Source organism: Lupinus angustifolius, chromosome LG01 (genome assembly GCF_001865875.1).
Source record: "Lupinus angustifolius cultivar Tanjil chromosome LG01, LupAngTanjil_v1.0, whole genome shotgun sequence".
Classification (NCBI taxonomy): Eukaryota; Viridiplantae; Streptophyta; class Magnoliopsida; order Fabales; family Fabaceae; genus Lupinus; species Lupinus angustifolius.
The window spans coordinates 8,872,941-8,897,479 of NC_032009.1; the positions used below are offsets into that span (position 1 = coordinate 8,872,941).

Consider the following 24,539-nt stretch of genomic DNA (forward strand, 5'->3'; position numbering starts at 1 on the left):
GTTTGAGTAATATATATATATATATATATATAAACGAAGATAGAAAAGGCCTAGATAATTTAATACTTTAGTCGTGTTCACTGTATAAAAAATTTCTATCACACATTTCGAGTAATTTATATAACTAAACGAAGGTAGAAAATAAAAAAAATGGTGTAATATTGTGCATAAAAAGTATAATGCCAAAGTAATTTAATTCTGTTATAATGCATTGAAGTTACAAATGCTTTGGAAAAGATTAAGGAACAGTGGGAATTGTAGAAAAGCTACTCAAGTTTTTGCTTTGTTTGATGATAAACCAAATATATTATGATAAATACATAAAATGGTAGTCCTAAGTAGTAATAGATATGATGTAAATTTTAAAGAGGATAACAATATTTAATTACAACTTCTAGTAAAAATTAGTTGAGTGACGAAAAATATAAAAAACATACATGATTTGATTATATGTAAAATTTTCAGTTATTTCATTTTGAAAACAAATTATTATATTGTCGGGAACTGAATGACTAACGCCATCAAAAATAAAATGTTGAAATTTGTATATCAAATTAATCTTTTCTTACTCATTGAAATCAGTATGATAGATTTCTATACAAAAATACATATATTATTAATATTCAATGACTTATAAGCATCATTATGACATATATTATCAATATAAAATTATTACGAATTCAAATAAAGTCATATTATTATAAACAATATCAACATTTACACGTGTAAGATAACTTAATTCATTATGTATAAATTTTAGAATATCACATCAGTTACATTTTATTTATTTATCAAACTTTAAATTAAAAAAATACATGAGCTCCAACAAGTATCTCAAAAAGATATTGTATGAGGATAAGCAAAGAGAGTACATATATTGTTTCAAAAAATATGTTATTATTATTATTATTGGTTAAAAAATATATTTTATAATTTAAAATATTAATAATTAAATAGTTTTTGACTAATCATAAAAATATCACATAAAACGACAAGAACATCTCACATAAGTAAAAAAATATTTTAAGAAATTAAAAAAAAATATTTAGGGGAGCAGCTGTCCCGTGATGGTCCCCACTGCCCATAACATATCACAACAAAATCATGTCGATATAATTTGAAATACTTTAGATAAGCCTCTTACCCTAAAAGAAGCTACCAATGTTGAAAATCATGTTTTACTCAGCCCTTCACTTTTTAAGTCTAAGAATTAAGAAGTTAAGTTGGTTTTGCTTAAGTGACTCAAACACTCACACCACCAAAATTACTTTATATATTTAAGTTGATTGTCATATCTATACATGTAAGTATAAAAATTTATACACAATCAGAATATATCTATTAATCATTATATATTAATTTTATTTAAAAAACAATAATAATCAAATATAAATGATAAATGATATAATAATAATGTAAAAATTCTTACAATATTAGTACATAAATATTTTTCTCATTTAAGTTTAGGTGATACCAGCAGAGATTTAGAATATCTATATAATTGGGCATCATAATCATTACTTTAATGGACCTTTACCCAACATGTAAGCAAGAAGATCTAGTATTCACACAGTCAAACCAAAATCAAATCCATTCACTTCCTCAAAGACATAAAAGTTAATATATTTAATATTTTGCACCAAGCTTTAGCTATATAATATATGAATGGGCATATATAGTATTTTTTTCACCAACGTGTGTGATTAGTTTTAGCTATGAGTGTAAAATGTGTGCACTGACAGTGTAAAGATTTATACACAGTCAGTGCATCATCCACCATTCATTTGCAATACTTTTATTTAAAAGTCAATGATGACTAAAAATCAATGGTGGATGATGTAGTGACAGTGTAAAAATCCTTTACACTGTCGGTCTTTTTCTCTTTAGCTATGAGTGTAAAATGTGTGCACTGACAGTGTAAAGATTTATACACAGTCAGTGCATCATCCACCATTCATTTGCAATACTTTTATTTAAAAGTCAATGATGACTAAAAATCAATGGTGGATGATGTAGTACAGTGTAAAAATCCTTTACACTGTCGGTGTATATATCTTTTTCTCTTTAGCTATATATACTTCTTTTCTCGAAACTATTATCATAATACCTCAACATAACAATCAAATATTTAATCTTCATTTTTCTTTAAATATACTGTATGTTGTAACAAAAATAAATCCTTTGTTGTTATTATTATTTTTAAATTTATTACATATCTTTATTGAAAATAAAAAAGACCTTAATAATCACCTTATAGTTACACCAACAGTTATAACTTTATAATAAACAATAATTCAAAGATATAAACTTTGTTTTCTTCGACAACTAAAAAAAGAAGGTATAATTATAAAAAGAGAATAATGTATCTCCTCATATTAGGAGATAACTTATCTGTTATAGTCAGTAAAAATATGATATGTGTATTATTTTGTTTAGTTTTAAAAATATTTTTTTATAGAAAATGATAAAACATGACACATATCATGATTTCATTGACAGAAGGAGATAACTTATCTCTTTATGCCAAGAAATACTTTATTCTCTTATAAAATTAGATAGATGAATGACACTAACTTTCTTCTACCAATATGACATTGAGCTAACGATATTATGGTGGTCTAAGGTCCAATAAATCTACCATTGTATTAAATTAGAAGGTGTTTAGATTTTTGATAAAAATACTTATTGGAAGGGTTGTGCGGAGCCTGAAACAAATTAGTTGTTCCACTTTTGGGGTGAGCATGAGTCAGATTATGCGGGTAAAATTTGTCTTTTACCTGATTCTAAATGTTGATAAAGTCATTTTTTTGAATCTGGACTCTAGATCTAAAGCTAACTCCATCTTAAAAGTCGATCGCATCAACATTTGAATTCAAACCCAACCCTAAGCCCTATTAAAAATAATACATATTTCTTTTAGATAATTTTTTCCAATATTTTACTTATTATTATAAATATGTAATTTAACATATGAAATTATATATATATATATTGTTAATCATATATATTACTTTCAATAAAAAAATATAATTATTTTTCATACAATTGAATAAAGATAAAAACAAATTTGATGAATGGTAACCACAAGATGATTCAAATTGAATCATATTTGTCTCCACATAACCCTAAATTTGTCTGAGTATAATATTTTACCATAATTTATCCTAGACCTAATAAGAAGAACCAAACTATTTGAGTCTAACCATAATCCAATCAAAATGGTTGAACAGATAGGGTCGGATCTTTTCGGACTAACACCTATATAAACCTTTATTGGGTAGCATTCATTTGCTTATAAAAACACTAATCTTCTTCTTCTTCACCTACCCTCTATCACAACCCCACCACATAAAACCAGATTCAGAAACAAACCCACTCAAATCCAATATCCCTGTATAGAAGAAACATGCATTGTTATGGCTTAACCATTCCCCAAACCCACACACTCTTCTACAACCATATCCCCATTTCTCCAACCACAATCTCTCTCCAACCCATCATCACATACCCCACCACAATCTCATTTTCCTCACTCAGAACAAACGCCACCCTCAACGGTGGTCACGTGGTTTCTACGGAGGTTTCTCACCGGAGCTTCTATGAACTTCTGGGTATACCATTATCGGGTTCATTGATGGAGATCAAACAAGCGTATAAGCAATTGGCTCGAAAGTATCACCCAGATGTGTCACCACCGGATCGGGTTGAGGAATATACGAAAAGGTTTATTCTTGTTCAGGAGGCTTATGAGACCCTTTCTGATCCTAGACTCAGAGATATGTATGATAGAGATATGGCTAAGGGTATTCATCTTGCGTTCAATTCTCGTACACGTTATCACAATGATGATCATGTGAGTTAAAATCAGTCTTTTTTTTATAAAAAAAGTTTCATTTTTTTTATCTGGGGTGTGCTTGATTTGCTTTGGTTTTGTCGTTCATGTTAATGGATTTGCTTGTTTTGGAGTTTATGGATGGTTGGTTGTTTTATGTTATATGATTTTTTGTCTCTTTTTTTTGTTTGTTTTGGGATGGTTTTTCCTTCATAAAAATTGTATTTTTCAAACTTGGGGTGTGCTTGATTTGTGTCAGTGAATCAAATATAGAAACTTAGCAACAACAAAAAATGGATTTATGGGTGGTTGGTTGTTGTAGCCTTGTAGGTTTCATCTTTGTTGTTGATGTTCTTAATTGCATAATGTTTTGTTTCAATGTGTGTTTTCCTTTTATGTGTTTGAAATTGTTCATGAGTTTTGTACCTTAAAGGGCATACCTAAAAATTCATCACATACCTGGTTTATTTGAGAAACTTTAGGCATATGATGAATTTTTAGGTTCACCCTTTTAGATTCGGTGGCAGACTATGGTCATGTTCGTAGTTGCCTTCTATTTTTGTCTTAACATTTTTAGTTCTTGGATTAATTAACCTTTCTTTTCTTCTAAGAAAAGTTTATAAAGTTATAATCAAACTGTTCTAGACAGAGGTTTTGGCTGAAAATTGGTTTTGAGTGCAAAATAAGCTAATTTACACATAATTTGTAGTTCAAAGATAATTCCAATGTGCCTTATGGGTTCTAGTTTCATCATATGAAGCTTTGTTCTTATATATTTTCTCAATGGCACAATATGTTTATGTTTATGTTTATTCCATTCATTGATTGAAGTAGATAGATAGATAGATGCACTACATAGAATCAAAGTAATGTGGTGCTCCTCCTGTATACTTAAATCTGAAATTGTTTTCATATTTATTTGTTTACCCTATCGCACTTTGTAAACAAAGAAACCGATGATATGATTATCATAAAAATTTTGGGTTGGAATAGGAATTGCTTTATCTATGATGCATATTTCAATTCCGATATTTCTGGGTGCTCATTAAAATTCATTAAGGGAAATTTGATTCCTCTGTACTATTCTCTCCTTTTGTAAGTTGAAAAAAAATTGCAGTTGTAGTTGTCCTCATATTTATGTTGGAATTAGTTTTTCATGATGGTATAGCAAATTCTTGCTTTTGTACTATATAGTTTCAAATTTCAAATTTTACTCCTGCTATCAATTCTTTTGCTATCGATTTGTTGACTGAGGCTGACCTTATGTTCTTGCGTTTTATTTCTTCCTATTCTGCCATTTGTCCCTTTTCCATTTTCCCCCTGCACCTTGTTGAACATGTAAATTTCAATCCTAGCTCAACCACAAAATCACAAGTGTGTTGTTGTGATATTTAGATGGCTCTTCGGGCACGTATAATTCCGCATTAGTTGAAAATAATTTCATGTTGTCAATGGATATAGATTATAGATTATAGATTATAGAAAACAACAATAATGATTAAAGGTTCTGCTGAGATTAACTGTGATCTTATTCATTACTTCATTCATATACCTCTTCTGAATTTTTTTTAATCATGTTGATGCCTTTTAAACTAATAGGGACCTTCAATATATTATATTTACTTGTTCAGTTGTCCATTGTACTCAAATTTGTTCTCATAGAGCTGGGTTTTGTAGACCACCTTTTTGGTTTTTTTAACGGGTTGTTGCTAGAACTGTGCTGTTCTTACATACTGATCTAAATTGTTGGTTTGAAATCAGGAGATTGAACAAAAAGCTAATTGGAAAAGTCGTTGGCAGTCTCAATTGTCCGAGCTGAAGAGAAGAAATGAGAGCAAGAATGCTAGAGAGAATACCTCATGGGCAGCTCGAATGCGTCAGCAGAGAGATCAATCATCAACCAAATTATGACTAAGATTTTCTATACATATGTATATCTTCCTACTATAGAACAGATCAAATTATATAAGATTAGTGTTGAGAAAAAAATGTGTCATTGCTGTTAGATTCAGTCTCCATTATTCTAATGCTACTAACCAAATAAACTTAGGACTGAGAAAGAAAAGCAAAAAAATTATTTGACTTTAGCAGAATAAGGGAGAAAGAGATTCTCCTCCAAGGGTTTGCTTTGCTCCTTCCATAACTGAACACAAGCCCTGTTGACAACTTCATAATATATTATTGACATTATAATTAGTTTGTTTAACTATGATTTCATTTTTAAGTTAATGAACATTGGTACTAATATGTTATTGACATTATAATTAGTTAAGGTTGTACGACTTTGTAGGTGAATCTGAAAATGTTTTCTTACAGATTTGTTTACCATACCTGTTTATGGTGATATTTGTGATTCATTAATCAATAAGATGTTGGTCTAATGGTGTGAGGTTTCGCTAGATTTCTAAGATGATCAAAATGTCAATGGTTCAATTCATGAGAGTGACATTTGTTGGGAGGGGCAGCGACAAACCTCGAAAGTGATTAATTCCTTACCATAAGGTGATGAAATACCTTTGGTAATATAAAAATTAATATTCTTCATGTTGTACCATCTCTACTAAGATTGCAAATTTTACTATCAATCAATCAATCCCTTTTTACTTATGAATTTTGATGACTGTGGCTGACCCTTCCTTATGACATGTTCTAAAAACAGTAGCACGAAACTCTTATGAGTGAGTTATAATGTTGCGCATAGTCTTATTATTATGTAAGTGGAGAAACTATTTTCAATAATTAAAAACATTATCTCATAATTATTCAACAGCAATTTTACTATTGCAGCAAATTCAAGTGTTTTTTTATTTCTATTCTACCATTTTTTTCTTTTCTTTCTTCTCCATTTTGAATGTGTCAACTTCAATCCCAGCGCATCACCACAAAGAAAATGAAAATGGATCCTCTCCATTACTGGAGGGTCCAGTACTACATAGGATTATGACATGTGGTTTTAAAAAGATTTAAATGGTGTAGATTTCAAAGTATTTTTTAACAAAAAATATTATAGATGATGAAATTAAATCTGGGCCCCTCCAGTACTGGAGAGGATCCCAGCCCCACCACAAAATCTTAACAACTGTCTTTTTGTGATATTAAATGTGTAGATGTGCTCTTCAGGCTTGTATAATTCCATATCAGTTGATAATAATTGAAGTTATCAACGAATATAGACAACAAAATAAAAAAGAAAAAATATACATTGACAGTTTTATATAGTGTCATTATATGATCAATTATTTATATTTAATAATTATTGACTCTAAAAAGTATTAATCCAAATGACGATACATATATATTTAATAATAAATAAATCTTTACACTGAAGGTACATATATATTACCCTCATTAAAAAAAATGTGGTTTGATTAAATGTGATCTCATTCATTTCATTATCATTATTTTTCTCATCATGTTAATGTTAATGGGCAGGTCCAATTTAGGGGTTTCATCAATCATGTGTCTAAACTGATAGAGACCTTCAATTTATTATATTTGTTTCTTTAATTGTCGATGGTATTTCCAACTGTTCATGATTTTTGTCTCTTTTTTGGGTGACTTTTTATAATGGGTTGTTGGTAGTATCATGATTTTTTAATCTTTTGGTTTGTAATATTAATAAAGGTGGTTGAACTAAAAAATATAGGTAAAAGTGGTTGGCAATGTCAAATGTCTGAGCTGAAGAGAAAAGGTGTGAGTAGGAATAGTGGAGGGAGCATATCATGGGCAGTACAAATGGGATAACAGAGGGATCAACCAAAACCAAACTAATTATGAGTAAGATTTTCCTTAGTTTTATAATAATGTGTGTATATATAAATATCTTTATTAGGGAGTAACCCACATCACACTAAGAAATGAGAAAATTAAATATGAACTATTAGATCTTATTTGAATGATTAAGATTAAAAAATACATGCATATAACTGTTATGTGACCAATAACTAACTTTTAATCTTAATCATTCATGATTGGTTATAAAACCCAAATTAATTGTTCTTATAGTTTTTATATGAGAATTGTTTTCATTGAGTCAGTTCATATATATATATATCAGATTATATAAGATTAATATCTATCAATATAACATTTTCAGAAGATAAAACTAAAGTATAAGAATACTACACCCACTTATGAATCTAGGACCCAGAGTCAGAGTGTGCAAGATATATCAAAAATTAAACTAACAATTATTATCATAATGAAAATATTAATGTCAAAATTATAAAATTTAAATATATTTAATCACATAAATTGCATATTTCATAAGTAAACTCTATGTGATTTAACATTTTGAAATCGTTGAATGATCAATTCGCTTGAAATTGTTGTTAAACATTTCTTACTAAATATAAGTCATTAGATAATTATTCATCAATACATCTCTCAACATTGATATGCATTATCAATAATGTAAGTCTCAAATTGATTATCAAACATCACCAAATCAATTGAACAAAAATCACGTGGATAAAATTTTGCAAATTTAATCAGTTTTATCATATCAAAAGTAGAGAAGAAATTAGTTAGACTCAAACAAGAACACAAAGAAGCAGTTGAGTATTTGCCTCGGAATAATGATCATGAAGTTTCTTAAATTGCATATCCATAATATATAAAATAATTTAAGACGATAATGATTATTTCTTTTTTATGAAGCATGTCATGTTCTTTAAAAATTGAGAGTATGCATTTACATTTTACACAACAACACTAACACATAGACTGTCAATGACTACACCATTAAGGTATACATACCTGAGGATACGACCCATGTAAGAGAAAGATAAAAATAAATTATGTGATTCATATTTAATAATATTATGCGATTACGAAGAAAAATAAAATAAAAATCCTTAAGTTTTTGGCCCAAAATATCACATTTTTGAAATAATTTATGTTAAATGAGTACTTACAAATACAGAAGTTCAGATTCTCTCCAATAATAGGAAAATGGAGAGTTCGGTGATTTTTAAAATTTATTAAAAATGATTTAAAATCTTGACTATTAATTTAGAAGCAAATGTTTATTTCTCTTCATGTTTTCAATGATAAAAATATTATTTCATGATAAATAAAAAGATAAAAACATCATTTCATATTGTCTTTTGTTTGTTATTGTGTAACACTTTTCTCTAATAATGGATGAATGAGGATCATATGTCCTACTTTTTATGTCTATTGTGTCTCAATCCAACTGGAAGTTATCATTTATTTAAAAATAAAAATAAAAAAATATAAAGTGATTTTTTTATGTTATTTGGGTTTGATTGGTTTGGTATATAAGAACAAAATATTTTAGGAACAAACAACCCTTTTTCGTAATGGAACTCCTTTTTGTTTTTAGCCGAATTCAATATCAAATTATTTTTTAAGCTTAAGTACAATTCAATTAAAGTTCATGAAATTTTAATTGGGTTAACAATCACAAATATATGATGCTCATCTGTATAAATTTAAAACCTACAAGGTGTTGATGAGTTATATATATAGATGTAAAGAAAGTTTGTGAATTTTAATAACGTATGTAACAACCAATTAAAGATCATGCAGTAAAAATTATCTACATGTATATATATGTATAGAAAGTTACTCAAGTGAGAACATTTGTTAATGTGAAAAATAGAAATAATTAATATTTAGCATTGTATCTTATTTGAATTATCAAGATTAAAATATAAGCGTGCATGACTTTTTTAAGTGATCAAGTGACAATTACCTAATTTTTAATCTTAATCATGCATGTATGTTTTTACAACATTGATTTAGTGTTCTCATAATTTTTATATGGAAATTGTTCTAACCCGAGTCACTCTCATGTGTATATGTATATAACGGAGTCAGATAATAAACCTAACCAGTCAAACTGTATTTGGTTCAAATATGTCTCGTTTATTTAATGAAATCAATTTTTAGCTCATATTGAACTCGTTTGTTTTATAAACCAAGTTTATCAAGCTAAATAACGACTCAAGTTTTGAGTGAATATCAAATTGGTTCAATTCATTACCAACCTAGCCTTTACTATGCTAATTTTATGAACCCAATGATGGAACTATGAAGTGCCAAAGAAAAGAACTAAAAACTCACCTACTTCTTGAGATGAATAAAGAGAAAGTGATTCTTCTCCAAAGTTTCTTCTTTCGCAAAAATAAGCTTCCTCATTTACAATTTTATCTATTTAACTATTGCACTGTATTTTGCTATAAGTATTGAAATCTCATATTGGATAGACAATAGCCAAAGAAAGTTTTAATAAAGATTTGGGCAACCCTCTTCCCTTAGTTATCTTTTGGATTGAGTTAGATCTAACTATAATTAATATGATGATATTACAAAAATAGGTCACCAATAGAAGATTTGCATAAACCATGCACCCACATAATAACAAATATTGGACGTGAAGTAGATACCTTACATTGGATAAGCAATAACTAAAGATAAAACTTGGATAACCTTCTAATCTTCAGTTAGCATTTAAATTGAGATTGACCTAACCATAATTAATAAGAGAGTACGTGGGATGCACTTTACCAACTTGATATTTAGACACAAAAATAGGATATCTATTTGTTAAACTATGATATCATCTATTTAAATTTATGAACACAACATTAAGATGTCATTGCATGTCATCATAATAATGGCTCTGACCAACAAGACATTGGTTATCACATCATTCACTATTGATTTGTATTACTTTTATTTGAGAGTCAATAATAATTAACATATGAGTGAAACACTTTCAATGTACGTATATTAAATTCATTAAAGATTCCCAAATTAATGCTCAAGTGATCGATTTTTTCAATTTCTAGGAAAGGTGACCGTATTATGTGCATTATCTTCTACGCATTCTATATCATCAATTTCAAGCAATGCCCTAACTTTACGCGAGGGACAAATAGTTCCAAAAGATATGATTTGTTTTCTTTTTACCAAACTTCACAACATTTAGGTTAGAATTGGATTCTAGTAAAAGCTAATTGCATATTTGGTTTTGTTTTAAAAAATGTATAATTAATTTTTAAGCTCTTTGATATAGATTTTAACTATTATAAGTTCTTTAAAAACAATAAGCTAATGCAAACATCAAAGAATCGAGAGAAAAAGAGAGAGTAGTGAAGTGTAATTGTTTTTCCTTTGAATGAATTGGATCAATACACAAGAATACCAAACCTACTATATATAATAAGGAATTAAGTAACTATACTTAACTACTTTCTATAAAAAAGGAAAAATATAACTACCTTTTATATTATACTTGATGAATAGTCTAAGCTAACATATAAATAATCAAAGCTAGCTAAACTAAAGAAGCAATAAAGAGAAGCTTCATGAATCAGAAAGCATCAAGCCAACATCTCCCATCAAGTTGGATGGTGGAGAGAACACAAAGCCAACTTGGAAACAAAGGAATGAAAGGAAGCTTGAGGTAATGGCTTAGTGAAAGCATCGGTCAGTTGATCCCATGATGCGATAGGAAGAAGATGAGTAAGACTCTTCTGAATCTTCTCACGAACTACATGACAATCAACCTCAATATGCTCGAATCTCTCATGAAACACTGGATTATGACCCAAGTAAATGGTAGATTTGTTATCACAATACACTTAGGCAAGGTTGAGTAAAGGGATGTGCAGATCTGCAAACAAGTAATTGACCCATTGTACCCCCACAAGCTAGGCTTCCTAAAACTCTATATTCAGCTTCAGAAGAGGGCTTGCTAATTGTGTTTTGCTTCTTGGATTTCCAAGAGATTCGAGAGGAACCAAGAAACATACAAAAGCCTATAATGGACTTATAGTGTCCAAACAGCAGGCCCAATCTGAGTTAGCAAAACCAACAAGCTTGATCTTAGAAGTCGATGACAAAAACAAGCCCTGAGCATGAGAGGACTTCATGTAATGAAGGACTTTGATGGCTGATTTGTAATGTACATCCATAGGTTTGCACATAAAGAGTTTGAGTTGTTGCACTGCATAGGCTATATCTAGCTTGGAAATAGTGAGATAAAGAAATCTCCCAACCAATCTTCTATAACACAAAACATCAAAGAAAAGAGTGCCTTGCTCAAGCTGTAACTTGAGAGAATGATCAAAAGGGATCTTTGCAGGCTTAGCAGTTAAAGTACCTACATCTTTAAGAAGAGATAGAGTATATTTTCTCTGATTGATATGTATGTCATCCTTAGTTCTAGCTATTTTAAGCCCTAAAAAGAACCTAAGGGACCCTAGATCCTTAATCTTGAAAGTGTGATCAAGGTACTGCTTGACATGATCAATCTCATGAATGTTGTTGCTAGATAACACCATACCATCTACATACACCAATGTAACAATAAATGATTGAGGGGTTTACTTTGTGGAGAGAACTTGATCTGCTTCAGAGTGAGAATACCCAAGTGAAATTAGAGCACATGACATAGTAGTGTGCCACTTTCTGTTGGCTTGTTTCAACCCATAAAGGGACTTATGCAACTTGCAAACTTTGTGAGGATTATTAAGAGGAAGACCAGGTGGAGGTGTCATATAAACCTCTTCATGCAAGTCTTCATGGAGAAATGCATTATTCACATCAAGTTTCTCCAAAAACCATTCAACCAAGGCTATGATAGTTCTAACAGTGCTAAACTTAACCACATGAGAGAATGTATCAAAGAAGTCTACCCCTTCCAATTAAGTATAACCTTTTTCTACCAACCTAGCCTTATATCTCTCAAGTGTGCCATCAACATGAACTTTGGTCTTATACACCCATTTACACCCTATGAGAACTTTCTCTGGTGGGAGGGAAACCAAAGACCAAGTATTGTTCTCATTCAAGGCTTGTAACTCATCATCCATAGCCTTTCTCCAATGAATTGATTTATATTCTTGCTTAAGTTGTAGGATCATGACTACTAGAGATAGTTAGGCAAAAGTTTTTGTGTCCAAGGGAATATCTAGAATAGTCTAGAGCATATGACAAGGGATATGGAACTTTATAAGAAGGACTAGTATTATTTACAGTGTGAGTAAGAGTACAATGGTAATCTTGTAGAGGAGAAGTAGGTCTTCTCTGTCTAGTATATTACCTAAGAGAAACTATAGTGTAAGAAGATGTGGCTGAATCAGGATGGATAGGTGTGTCTGACTCAGATGGGATGGATGTGTATGACTCTGATGGTGAAACTATATTGGACTCAAGCACAAAGGATCTGTTTGACTCAAGTAAAGAAAATGTGTTTGACTCAAGACTCTTAGGAACAATAGGAACATGTGTATGACTTGTAGATGGATCAGGAATAGTGGGAGAATTAGAGCACATATGAAAAGAGTGTTCATAGAAAAAACATCTCTAAAGATGAAAATTTCATGGAATACCATGTCATAAAGAATAAACCCATTTGTTCCCTCCTTATAACCTAGGAACATATACTTCTTGGCTCTAGGATCAAATTTACCCCTCCTTACAAGAAACCGTAGAGCAACTAATAGGGACTAGAATTTTGAAGTAAAGGGCTAGGTAATTTATTGATAATATGGACAATATGTTGTATAACAAAATTCTAAAGAGTATGAGATAAGAAAGACCAAAAGAAAATGCCTCTTGATATATTGAGGATATGTTAACGTTTTCTCTCTACACCACCATTTTGTTGGGGGTACTAACACAAGACATTTGATGAATGATTCCCTTATTGGAGAAGAAATCATTCATAAAAAACTTAGCTCCATTATCACTCTAATGGTCTTTAGTTTAACACTAAACTGATTTTCAACAAGAGCAACAAAAATAATGATATGTTGTCTAGATCTATGACAAACATCACAAGATACATTTTGTTTATTAAAAATAGGAATACAAGAAAATTGACTAGACATAACCTTCATTGATGATGAGGGAGCATGACCAAACCATAGATTCCATAGATTAAAATCACTGGTACAAGTAGAAGAGGACTGAGAGACAGAAACATAAGAATGACACTTGTGCAAAAGATTGATGACAAACAAGCCATGTTTCAATCTAGTTGCACCAACCACTTTCTTAATAATATTCTACACAATGACACAAGAATTACGATTGAAATTTAAGTGACAATTAAGAGATTGAGTCAACTTGGTTACTGACACTAGATTGACATGAAACTTAGGTACATATAACACAACAAACAAGGTGAGAGATTGTGACAAAATAACAGTGCCACAAATTGAGGTATTAACTTTATCTCCATTAGGTAAGGTGATTATCACTGGAGAAATCGATCTTTGATTGATCAAAGTACTCATATCATAAATAATATGGTCAGTGGCTTTAGTGTCTCTCAACCAATCCACACACTTATTACTTATAGGTAAAGCTACACTAACATTTACAACTGCTACACTATCATTCATGGCAGAGTTAACTTTGATTGAATCAATTTTGTTCCTCTCAATTAATTCCAGAATGGATTTAACTTGAGCATCAATAGTTCCTCGATTTTTCTGTCCTTTATCAACAACCAATATTTTCCCACTCGCATAGTGCATTCCATATGAACCATACTCTATCTCCATAGGGAAGGTATTGACAATGTTGGAAACCTTACCAGATTTTTTGTAATGATAACCAGGTGGATAGCCATGCTTCAGAAAGCATGTATCCATAGTGTGATTGGTTCTCTTACAATGAGTGTAGAATCTGACACCATTTCCTCTACCTGCACCATTATGAGACGTTCTTCCTCTTCCTCTAAAGGAATTGTTTCTTCTTCCTCCGTTTCCATTGAAACCTCTAAATTTAGAACCTCATTGAGATTGAATTGCTAGATCCTTTAGATCAAAAAATATTGGAACATTGAATTGCCTTTCCTGCTAAATCAACATTAAAAATACGTTGCTAATAGAAGGAAAATATTCTATTAATATGATTTGTGACCTAATTTGTGAATATTGGTCATTTAATCTCTTAAGAAACCGAATCACATAATCTTGTTCCCTATGCATTTTAACCAAATCAATTATGCCACAAGTACAAAGAACAACACACTTAAAACGACCTATGGCTCAATAATTTTCAATTTCCTCCCAAAGCACCTTCAATTGAGTAAAGTAATCAGAAATGGATTGATTACCTTGACTCATTCTATAAAATTTATCTTGAAGTTCAGCTATACAAAAAACATCTTACTGAGAGAACCTATCATGAATATTTTTCCATGCATCGGCTGCTTCATCGATCTAAATGATGGATTTCACAATTGTTTCTTCAACAAAATGTTGCAACCATGACAGAACCATCATATCACACCTTATCCACTGTGAATAAAGCGGATGAACCACCAGTGCTTGAGGCAATGATTGATCTATGAACTTCAATTTGTTTTTGGATTGAAGAGCTAATTTCATAGCTCTAGACCAAGAGTGGTAATTCTTACCATTGAGAAGTGGAGAAACCAAAATCAACGCATGATTTTCATTAGAATGAAGGAAATAAGGATTAGAAGGATTCACATTGTAATCTTCGAAGTTCTGATTCGCCATTGTTGTGAATCAATTGAAATGAAGACGATTCACAAAAAGAAGAAAATCGAACAAATCGAAGAGGAAGAGGAAGAGGAAGAGGAAGAGGAAGAAGAGGAAGAAGAAGAAGAAGAGGAAGAAGAAGAAGAAGAGGAAGAGGAGGAAGAGGAAGAGGAAGAGGAGGAGGAGGAAGAGGAAGAGGAAGAGGAAGAGGAAGAGGAAGAAGAGGAAGAGGAGAAAGAGGAGGAAGAAGAGGAAGAGGAGGAGGAGGAGGAGGAAGAGGAGGAGGAGGAGGACGAGGAAGAGGAAGAGGAAGAGGGAGAGGAAGAGGAGGAGGAAGAGGAGGAGGAAGACGAAGAGGGAAGAGGGAGGAGGAAGAGGGAGGAGGGAGGAGGAGGAGGAGGAAGAAGAGGAAGAAGACGAAGAAGAAGAAGAGGAGGAGGAGGAGGACGACGACGACGACGAAGAAGAGGAAGAAGACGAAGAAGAAGAAGAGGAGGAGGAGGAGGACGACGACGACGACGAAGAAGAGGAAGAAGACGAAGAAGAAGAAGAGGAGGAGGAGGAGGACGACGACGACGACGAAGAAGAGGAAGAAGACGAAGAAGAAGAAGAGGAGGAGGAGGAGGAGGAGGAGGAGGAGGAAGAAGAGGAAGAGGAAGAAGAAGAGGAAGAGGAGGAGATAATTGAAGAGCTAGGGTGAGAATAGAATCAAAGACAACTAAAAAATTTGCTCTGATATCATCTTAGGATCCAAAGAAAAAGAGAAAGTAGTGAAGTGTAATTGATTTTTCATTGAATGAATTGGATCAATACTGAAGAATACTAAACTTAATATATATACTATGGAGTTAAGTAACAACCCTTAACTGCTTTCTATAAAAGGAAACGCACAACTACCTTTTATATTATACTTGATGAGTAGTCTAAGCTATCACATAAATAAATCAAATCTAGTTAAACTAAAGAAGCAATAAAGAGAAGCTTCATGAATGAGAAAGCATCAAGCCAACATTGAGAGTAATTGAAAAGAAAGACAAGCCAGCTAGCTTTCAGTTTTGTTTGAGGAGAATTATTAGATGATGCTAAATCAATACTCAAAGCCATATTTTTAATTCATTTAAAATAAACTCATATAATTTATACTTATTAAGCATGATAATGGATAAAAATGTGGTTTGAATGATTGATTCAGGATCATTGAATATTCTATCCTATTAGAACCATATTTATTTAATTAGCGTATTGATTTCGGACCATGTAATAATTTTTACATACTAAGAATGATAACACTTTAAATAGTGATGAAAGATTTTCAATTTGCTGTGTACACATATTTATATCAATGTTGTGTTTCTTAATTCATGTAACAACTTACATAAAAGATTATCAAAACTCTCTTTTACACGTTAGCATGAAAATATAATGTTAATGACATGAATAGATTCGAATTTTAAGGAAAATCGTGTTGTCGACGAGATTTAAGTTTTCCAAATTGAAATAATTTATTTAATAACAACTCATACAAAGTAATTAATTAGACTATTAAAATTGCTACACGAACACTTATGGATCCCAAATCCATAAAATAAACAAATATAGTAAAAATTATGCTCGCAAACATACAAACTAAAATGAAAATTATTCTCTTACTAATATGTAATCTCTCACTCTAAATCACTTTCAAGCAAGAGACCATTAATTTTGAGTTCAATTTTGAACTTCACCATTTGATCCTCAGCCAAAATTATGGTAACAAACTTTCCATCATTGCAATTATTGGTAGAACCATTGTTGCATGGCATCACCAAAACAACTCCTTCATCTCCAACCCCTTGAAGGGTGTAGTACACAAATCTTGGTTTGTGTCCCATCAATTGCAAGTCATACACATTTATTTCTTGCAAGTCCACAAATGTCAAATTGGCACCATAGACAAAGAAATCAGCTATCCCTTCTTCTTTCTCGATTGCTTTCTCGATCTCACTCACCTCATCAATACCTTGATTCGCAAGTAAGCTAGCCAAAATTCTTAAATCAGTATTAACAATAGAATATTTACTGTCGGCCTCAACCTTTTTTATCATTTGGTTGTTGCCAATGATATCATTTCTCATACGATGTGGGTCAGTTTTGCAAACGGTCACGATATTTGGTTTGAATCCTCCTTTGACCTGAGCTAGACATTGCCAAATGATTGCACAAATGGACTCAAACGGTGGGGTTCGATTATCATTTTGACCCCAAATATTTTCCTGCAAGTAGTTTATTTGAGGATTACTTACTAGGAAGGAGAATGTGTCCATTTTGATGTTGTTGGGTAGGATCCAATGGTCACCGACCGAGTCAACCTTTTTAACACAAATCGGATGCTTGTCAGATATGGTTTGGTTTAGTTTAAGGGCTCTTGGGACATTGATGGACTTGTCAAGGCACAAATTAACCATGGTTTGGCCCCATGTGTTAATAAAATCTGAAGCTGAAAGAGGGCCCCCTAATATATGAGCCCAACTAAGACCAAATGAAGCTCCACCACACTTAAAATGAGTTATCTGCAAAAACAAAATCTAATGATGACTATTAATCATGAATTTTAGGACTCTTATTTAATGAGAAACAGCATGGAGCTAAGGGAAATTATTATTGGCTATGGTTATTTTTTGTCATGGGTACCATACTTAACTTTTTAGTATAGGTTTAAATATGTTAGTATTTGGTCTAGTGTAATAAATTTTCGTTTGTGCTTGAAGTTGTTATAGGACATATATTACTTATTAGTTGATGTCAATGTTTATTCTTAATATTCGGGTTTAACTCTTAACTATGGAAAAAACTTATTGAAAGAGCTTGGATTGTCATGTTGTTAATATTCTTAGTTTGAATAAGATTGTCTCCATTGGATAATACATGTGGTAAGATAAAAATATAATAATAGAGATTAAATACTTTCAAACCTCCATTAAACTAAGGTCTTTGTTTTTTATTTATGCCCATCAACTTTCACGGCTGACGATCAAACATCAAAATATATCAAACAATAGCATGTTTAAAGTATATTATTCATATTATTATTGATGCTATTTTTATAATTAGTGTTTAACATTTAGTTGTACATTAACATAGTATTGCATTGATGGGGAATTATGAGTAAGATATCTTTTACATGTGAAAATAGCCTATGAATTAATTGCGTAAGATTCTTTTCAGTATCAATGTATAAACCATCATGTATAAAGATGAATAAATTACTAATCACATAAAACAAATCATACCAAAAATATTATACTTCACTGTAATTTCTCCTAAGGTTCTGACAAATTTTACCGGGTCCAACTTGTTTATGGATTGTTTAGACATTATCTTAAAATCGATGGTCAGCAAACAATAAACCTTCTAATAAATCCAGACCTAAGTGTATCTAATTATATAATGATTTGGATACAATTTTGGGTGACAGTTGAGGATGTGATGTAATGTGAAATCGGAGCTCAATATCAAATTAAAAAATATTTTGTAAAAGTCCAATCGAACTACTTAATTTTATATAATAATATGAGGATGAATCCGTTTATACCCAATTTAAGTTACATTAGTTACATTTTATCTCAACTATTTATTTTCTTAAATCCAATGGACTAAATGAGTGAATGCAATAAGTGATGAGAGAAAAAAAAATTAAATAACCTTTAAGTTAGTCTGTTGGATTTAAGAAAATGAATGACAGAGATTGAGTGTAACTATTGTACTTAACTTGAGTGTAAACAGATCACTCATCTAATAATAATTATCTATAAATATATAAATTCAAAATCTTATATAGTTAATAATTATAATGAAGTAATATATCTTCATCTTTTTGGATCAAGTAAAACAAAATATTAAACTAGTGTTCAACTTTATTTTTAAATTTTAAGTTAACCGACTTGTTCAATTTTCAGATTATTTCGGTTTAACGGGGTTAAACATAATTGGACCGAAATTTCCTGATTGAAAGCGATCCAAACCATCATTCTATTAAAGCTGCAAATCAGTCATTTTAAGTCTGGTTGGAGGTTGGAATGGTCAGACCTCCTGGTCCGGCCCAGACAACATTGAAAAATATATGACTATGTATTAGATATTTTTAATATTTTTTTTCCAGAATCTTCTCCTATATAATTTTTTATAAGGATTTCCTCATCTTATAGGTACAAAATTAATTATTTTTATGGTATATAATTATCAATTTTAACAATGTCATTCACATGAATTAAACATTGAACATAAAAATGTAAATCATCCATAAAAAAATTTCAAGTAATGTCTTATAATAAAAACCACATGAAATATAATAGTATGTATATTAATTATATATATTTATTTTCACCTCTTATTAATTAGGTAGGAATCATGTAATCAATCATTAATGTTGTTTTGATTTTATAAATAAATAAATAAAAACGAACAAAATTGTTCTATGAAATAATAATGCTAGAGTTTGTTAGGGTAGTTGAAGAAGGAACTATATGAACTAATTAAGTCTCTTTTTAAAGTAGAAGATGAATAAATTGAATTATCTCTCTTTTTAAAGAAGATAGAAATTTGGATGAATCGATTGAGTTCTCCAAAAGTTTTATTCTGGTGTCCATCAGGTTCTACTCTTCTTCGGTATTAGAAAGTTTATATCCAGTCCTAAAATATAATGTAAATAGAAGTTTGATTTTTTTTTAAAACTATTTTTATTTAAAATCTAGATTGTTAAAATTTATTTAGGCCCCATGCTAACATTTATGTTTCATTAAGGGTGCTTTTAGTAGATTAGAAAGATAGAGTTAGAAAAAAATGAACTATTTTCTCTCATTTAGAAGGAGAGTTTGAAGAGAAAGAAAATAAAAGTTGTGGGACTCACGACTTTTTGTTTCTTCTCCAAAGTGAGAAGAAAGGCTAGAATTGAAAAAAATTAGCTTGTTTACTATAATACCATCATATTTATTAAATGCTTATTATTATCTATAAGGGGTAAAATTGTCTATTTAATAAAAATATATTTCTCTCTCTTCTAATTCTTTCATGTTTCTTTTCTATCAAACAACTCTTACAATCAACTCATTTTTTTATTTATTTCTCTTTACTCATGCTCTTTCTTTTTATCTTCTCTTCCTATTTTGTCCCTTAAACCAAACAAAGCAAAGTGATAGAATGTCCATCGTCTTCATGGCAAAGGAAAATAACTCTTGCACATTATAATTCCCATGCTATATCTTCCCTTTAAAGTCTAGTACTAAATGAAGATGATTGTGATACATGATAAAAATAATTTTTAATTGTTATGATTTTAAGTTATTTTTTAATACAAAATTAAAATAAAAAAATTTCATTTTCTCCTCATTATTTTTTATAATATATTTTTATTGTACTCTCTCTCGTCCTTTTTATTTTTATACTATATGTAATTTTAGCGGGACAGGAAATGAAAGTATCATTAAATTTATATACTGATTGAATTAAATTATCAAAATTGCCTTTCATTAGTGGAACTAAATCATTTTATTTTATTTTTAAATTTTTTTACTAGATAAGAGTATTTTGAAAACAAATTCACTTATGATACATATAAGTTTAAAAATAACCCTGTAAGTAGGTTAAAATTAAAAATTTCAAAAAGGTCTTATATACAAAGAGGATAAAAAATTTAACATAATCTAAAAAACATTGAACCTTTATTTAGATATTTAAATTCTAAACATTTCATGCCAAAATTTATAAAAATATTTAATAGGATCATAAAATGAGAACTAAAAGTTTTATAAAAGTGTTTCGTGTCTGACGGTTCAATTGGTGAACTAGTCTCAATAGTCAATATTGGTACGATAGCACAATTATACTGACGATATAATTATACCAGTCAAAAAGCAACGAAAATCAATTATACTAACTAGTTTTCAATTAAACTGTACAAAAAGATAATAGATATTATCAATTAGTATTCAATGTTCTCATTTTTCATGATAATAGGTGTTCTCAATTATGTGTATGTGATGTTTTTATTAATAACTATATGTCATATAGATTATTTATATCAAATTTGAGAAAAACTGAACTTGAGTAGATATATAATCAAATATCTTCAATTTTCATATATTTTAGAATTATATTATTTTAATTTTGATGTATACAAGTGGATTAATAAACAATGTTGGATTTTGTGAAATTTGATATATGAATTTTCAATGTAATAAATGATTTGATTAAATTTATTTTATATAAAAAGGTTATTAAAGGTATAAGGCTTCATGTAATAATCTTAGTATAAACTGATCCTCTATATTATATATATATATATAATATATATATATCACACGTTTAATTGAATAAATAATATATTAGGCCAATGTAAAATGAAAAACAAGACACATACTTAGGAACAAAGAAAAACAACTTATTTTATAAACTAATTTGAAGGTTCCACTTCAAATTTTTGGAAGTAAGCTCTTTCCCACTGCCTTAAAAAAGAAAAAAAAAGTGTAATATATATACACTGACAGTATAAAGATTTATACACAATCCGTGTATTATTAACCCTTCATTTGGATTACTTTTTTTAAAAGTCAATGATTATTAAAAAATGAATAGTAGATAATACACTGACAATGTAAAAAACTCTTACATTATCAGTGTATACATCCTTTTCTCTTCACATAATTGGAAAACCCTAAATACTATTTAGTTTTATATTACTAAACACAAGATGTGGGTGGGAGATTAATTTTATGTTCTATAAGCAAGGACTACATAAGCATAATGAAGTTTCTAGAATAAAACATTATGACCAAGTGATTCATATATTTGTCTATCTTTAAAAAGATTACAAAATTCAGACTTTTGTCTCTTCTATCAATCCAACGTTAATAACTCAATTAAAAAAAATGGGCCCACAAGTGTTCTGAAAACACTTATCATCCAATCTTTATTTTTTAATAAAAAAAATTAACATAGTAACAACTTGTTCTCTTAATTAGTATTTTCTTAGTTGAGTTGTTTGAATTCTAGAATATATAATGAGAAATGATGTAAGGGCTGATAAATAGATGGATATATAACCAAGTTAGACCAATAATTAAGGGTTAAGATCCTCTTTTGTACTAAAGGGTCCTGTATTGGAATTTAAGGCATAGATTAATTTCATAATTTATATATATATTATTTAAAAATAATTTAAAAAATATACCATTAATTTTTTTTAAAGTTATGAGTCACAATCACTGAACTCTCTAGTTCAGAGAGAATTCAGTTTCAATAATTCATGGTTATTTATAAATGTGTCATGTGTCATGCAGAAATATGTTTAGGTACAAAACCTGCATCAAAACAAGAGGAGAAAATGATAATTCAGGGCCAATGACTTGTTGAGAGACCAACAACTTGTATGAAGGCCAATTCTTGTTGGCTAGCCACTCATCTAGTGTTACCTTGCACTTGGCCTCAATGAACCTGGCTCCACAATCATTACACTTGATCAATGGTCGACCGTATTCCGATCGCCGGAACCGGCCACAAGTGATGAAGTAGTGGTTGAATAAATAGAAGGAGCTCTCCTTTATTTTCATGATGTTTAGATTTTTTGCAACTTCACTCTCAAAGAAATAAATAATTTTTATGTAATGAAGCTTCATTGCTAAGTCCAAGCCACTCGGGTTGTGGAACACATCCGACCCGGTGATTCGGCCTGGCCCAACTGAGGATAGCTTCACATCATAGACTAAACTTTCTTCTTCTTGTGGAGAAACCATATTGGCTTAACCTAGCTACAAGAATTGTTTTGATAAGAGGAAATGAGGCTTTGGTGTGGCTGTTCAAAAGTGAGATATTGGCAACATATATAGAGTTATGGAGGGGTGTGTTATGAGAAGGACCATGCATGGCTAGTTAGAGATTTAATTGAAATGGATAGTTACACTTGCATTATATGAATCTACATTATATTTCATTTTACATATTTCCTTTTTATGTAAGCAATTCATATCAACTTTTTTTGAAATATTTGAACATTCTAATTTATTTACAAGTTGTAACTCATAACATATAAACAATAAATAATATTTAAGTATTTTTTTTGTGTTGACATGAAATATTACTACTCCAAACAAGTAGGTGACAAAATATTTTGACACTTGATATATAAAAGTAAGTTGAAATAATTAATTTTGAGATAATTTCGGCTAATCCCTATAATGTTTTTTGGATCCGAACCTAAACCTATGTAATTAATTTGACCACAAAACAATCATTTTTAACTTATGTATGCAGGAAAAGTGTTATAGGAAATAGAGACATTATTTTTTTTATAAGCCAATGTTTCGATAAGGAAAAAGAAAATTATGTAGTGTGATGCTTAAATTCATGTGCTTATCCATTATTAAATCTTAAATAGGAAAAAGTGTTTAGAGCTTTGTTTTACGTTTGTTACTTTCCATTTCAGACATCCTACCCATTTTCTTTTGTTAATTTCTCTCAAACAATTTAATATCTAAAGTTCATAAATAAATTATATAAAGCTGAAATTCTATTAATATTCTGGTGTGATGTCCTCTCACAAATTTAAAGGGAAAAAACTGCAAATGCAGCGCACCAAAGACTATGAACTAATTCCACATTAAAAGTATATTGATTTATCACATTAACAGAATACTTTTGTCATACACCAATTTTAATTTGGCTTTTGGTGACACTCACTTGTCATCTTTGTTGGATAAAAGGATACAATAACTACGAGACTAACATTAGAGGGAATGATTATTATTTAAAGTACAATCCTCCCTAAGGTGACAACTTCATAATTTGACACTCCACATTTATGATCAATCATTATTAAGGTGTGACTTAATATTGCTAGGGGCCTAATATTTTATCTACCCTTTGGGTTTTTATACATTTTTCGCCTTTCTAAGGGCATGCTTCTAGATGAGGACTGGTTTTCTCAAATGGTAAAAATGTATGACCCATGTTTCAATTGAAATGGAGATACAAGTTCTTCCTTATGTAAAAAGTATATACATATATGAAAGAGAATGAAAATACATAGATCAGTTCATTATGTCAAAATTGTCCTGTTTTAGAAAATTTTGCAATCTAATAAATATCTCTATTAATGAATATATCATAATAACTACTCATATTTAATCATTATTAATTCTTAAATAATACAAATGTATAGTAGATAATATACTGAATGTGTGTAA

The 24,539-nt window shown here is 30.1% G+C and overlaps 2 protein-coding genes across 3 annotated transcripts; one reads left to right on the plus strand and one right to left on the minus strand.

Moving 5' to 3' along the window:
* Positions 3,299–5,919, plus strand: LOC109349187 (chaperone protein dnaJ 20, chloroplastic-like). The gene is made up of 2 exons (XM_019589902.1): positions 3,299–3,853; positions 5,594–5,919. Exons 1-2 carry the CDS (start codon positions 3,407–3,409, stop codon positions 5,741–5,743), a joined length of 597 nt encoding a protein of 198 aa, XP_019445447.1. The 5' UTR covers positions 3,299–3,406; the 3' UTR covers positions 5,744–5,919.
* On the minus strand, positions 16,839–23,162 carry LOC109349195 (protein ECERIFERUM 26-like). 2 transcript variants are annotated; one of them, XM_019589915.1, is made up of 2 exons: positions 22,659–23,162; positions 16,839–17,888 (listed from the first exon to the last, which is right to left on the minus strand). In XM_019589915.1, exons 1-2 carry the CDS (start codon positions 23,088–23,090, stop codon positions 16,989–16,991), a joined length of 1,332 nt encoding a protein of 443 aa, XP_019445460.1. In that variant the 5' UTR covers positions 23,091–23,162; the 3' UTR covers positions 16,839–16,988. The 2 variants fall into 2 exon arrangements, with proteins under 2 accessions (XP_019445460.1, XP_019445468.1); XM_019589923.1 differs by having other exon boundaries at positions 16,840–17,873.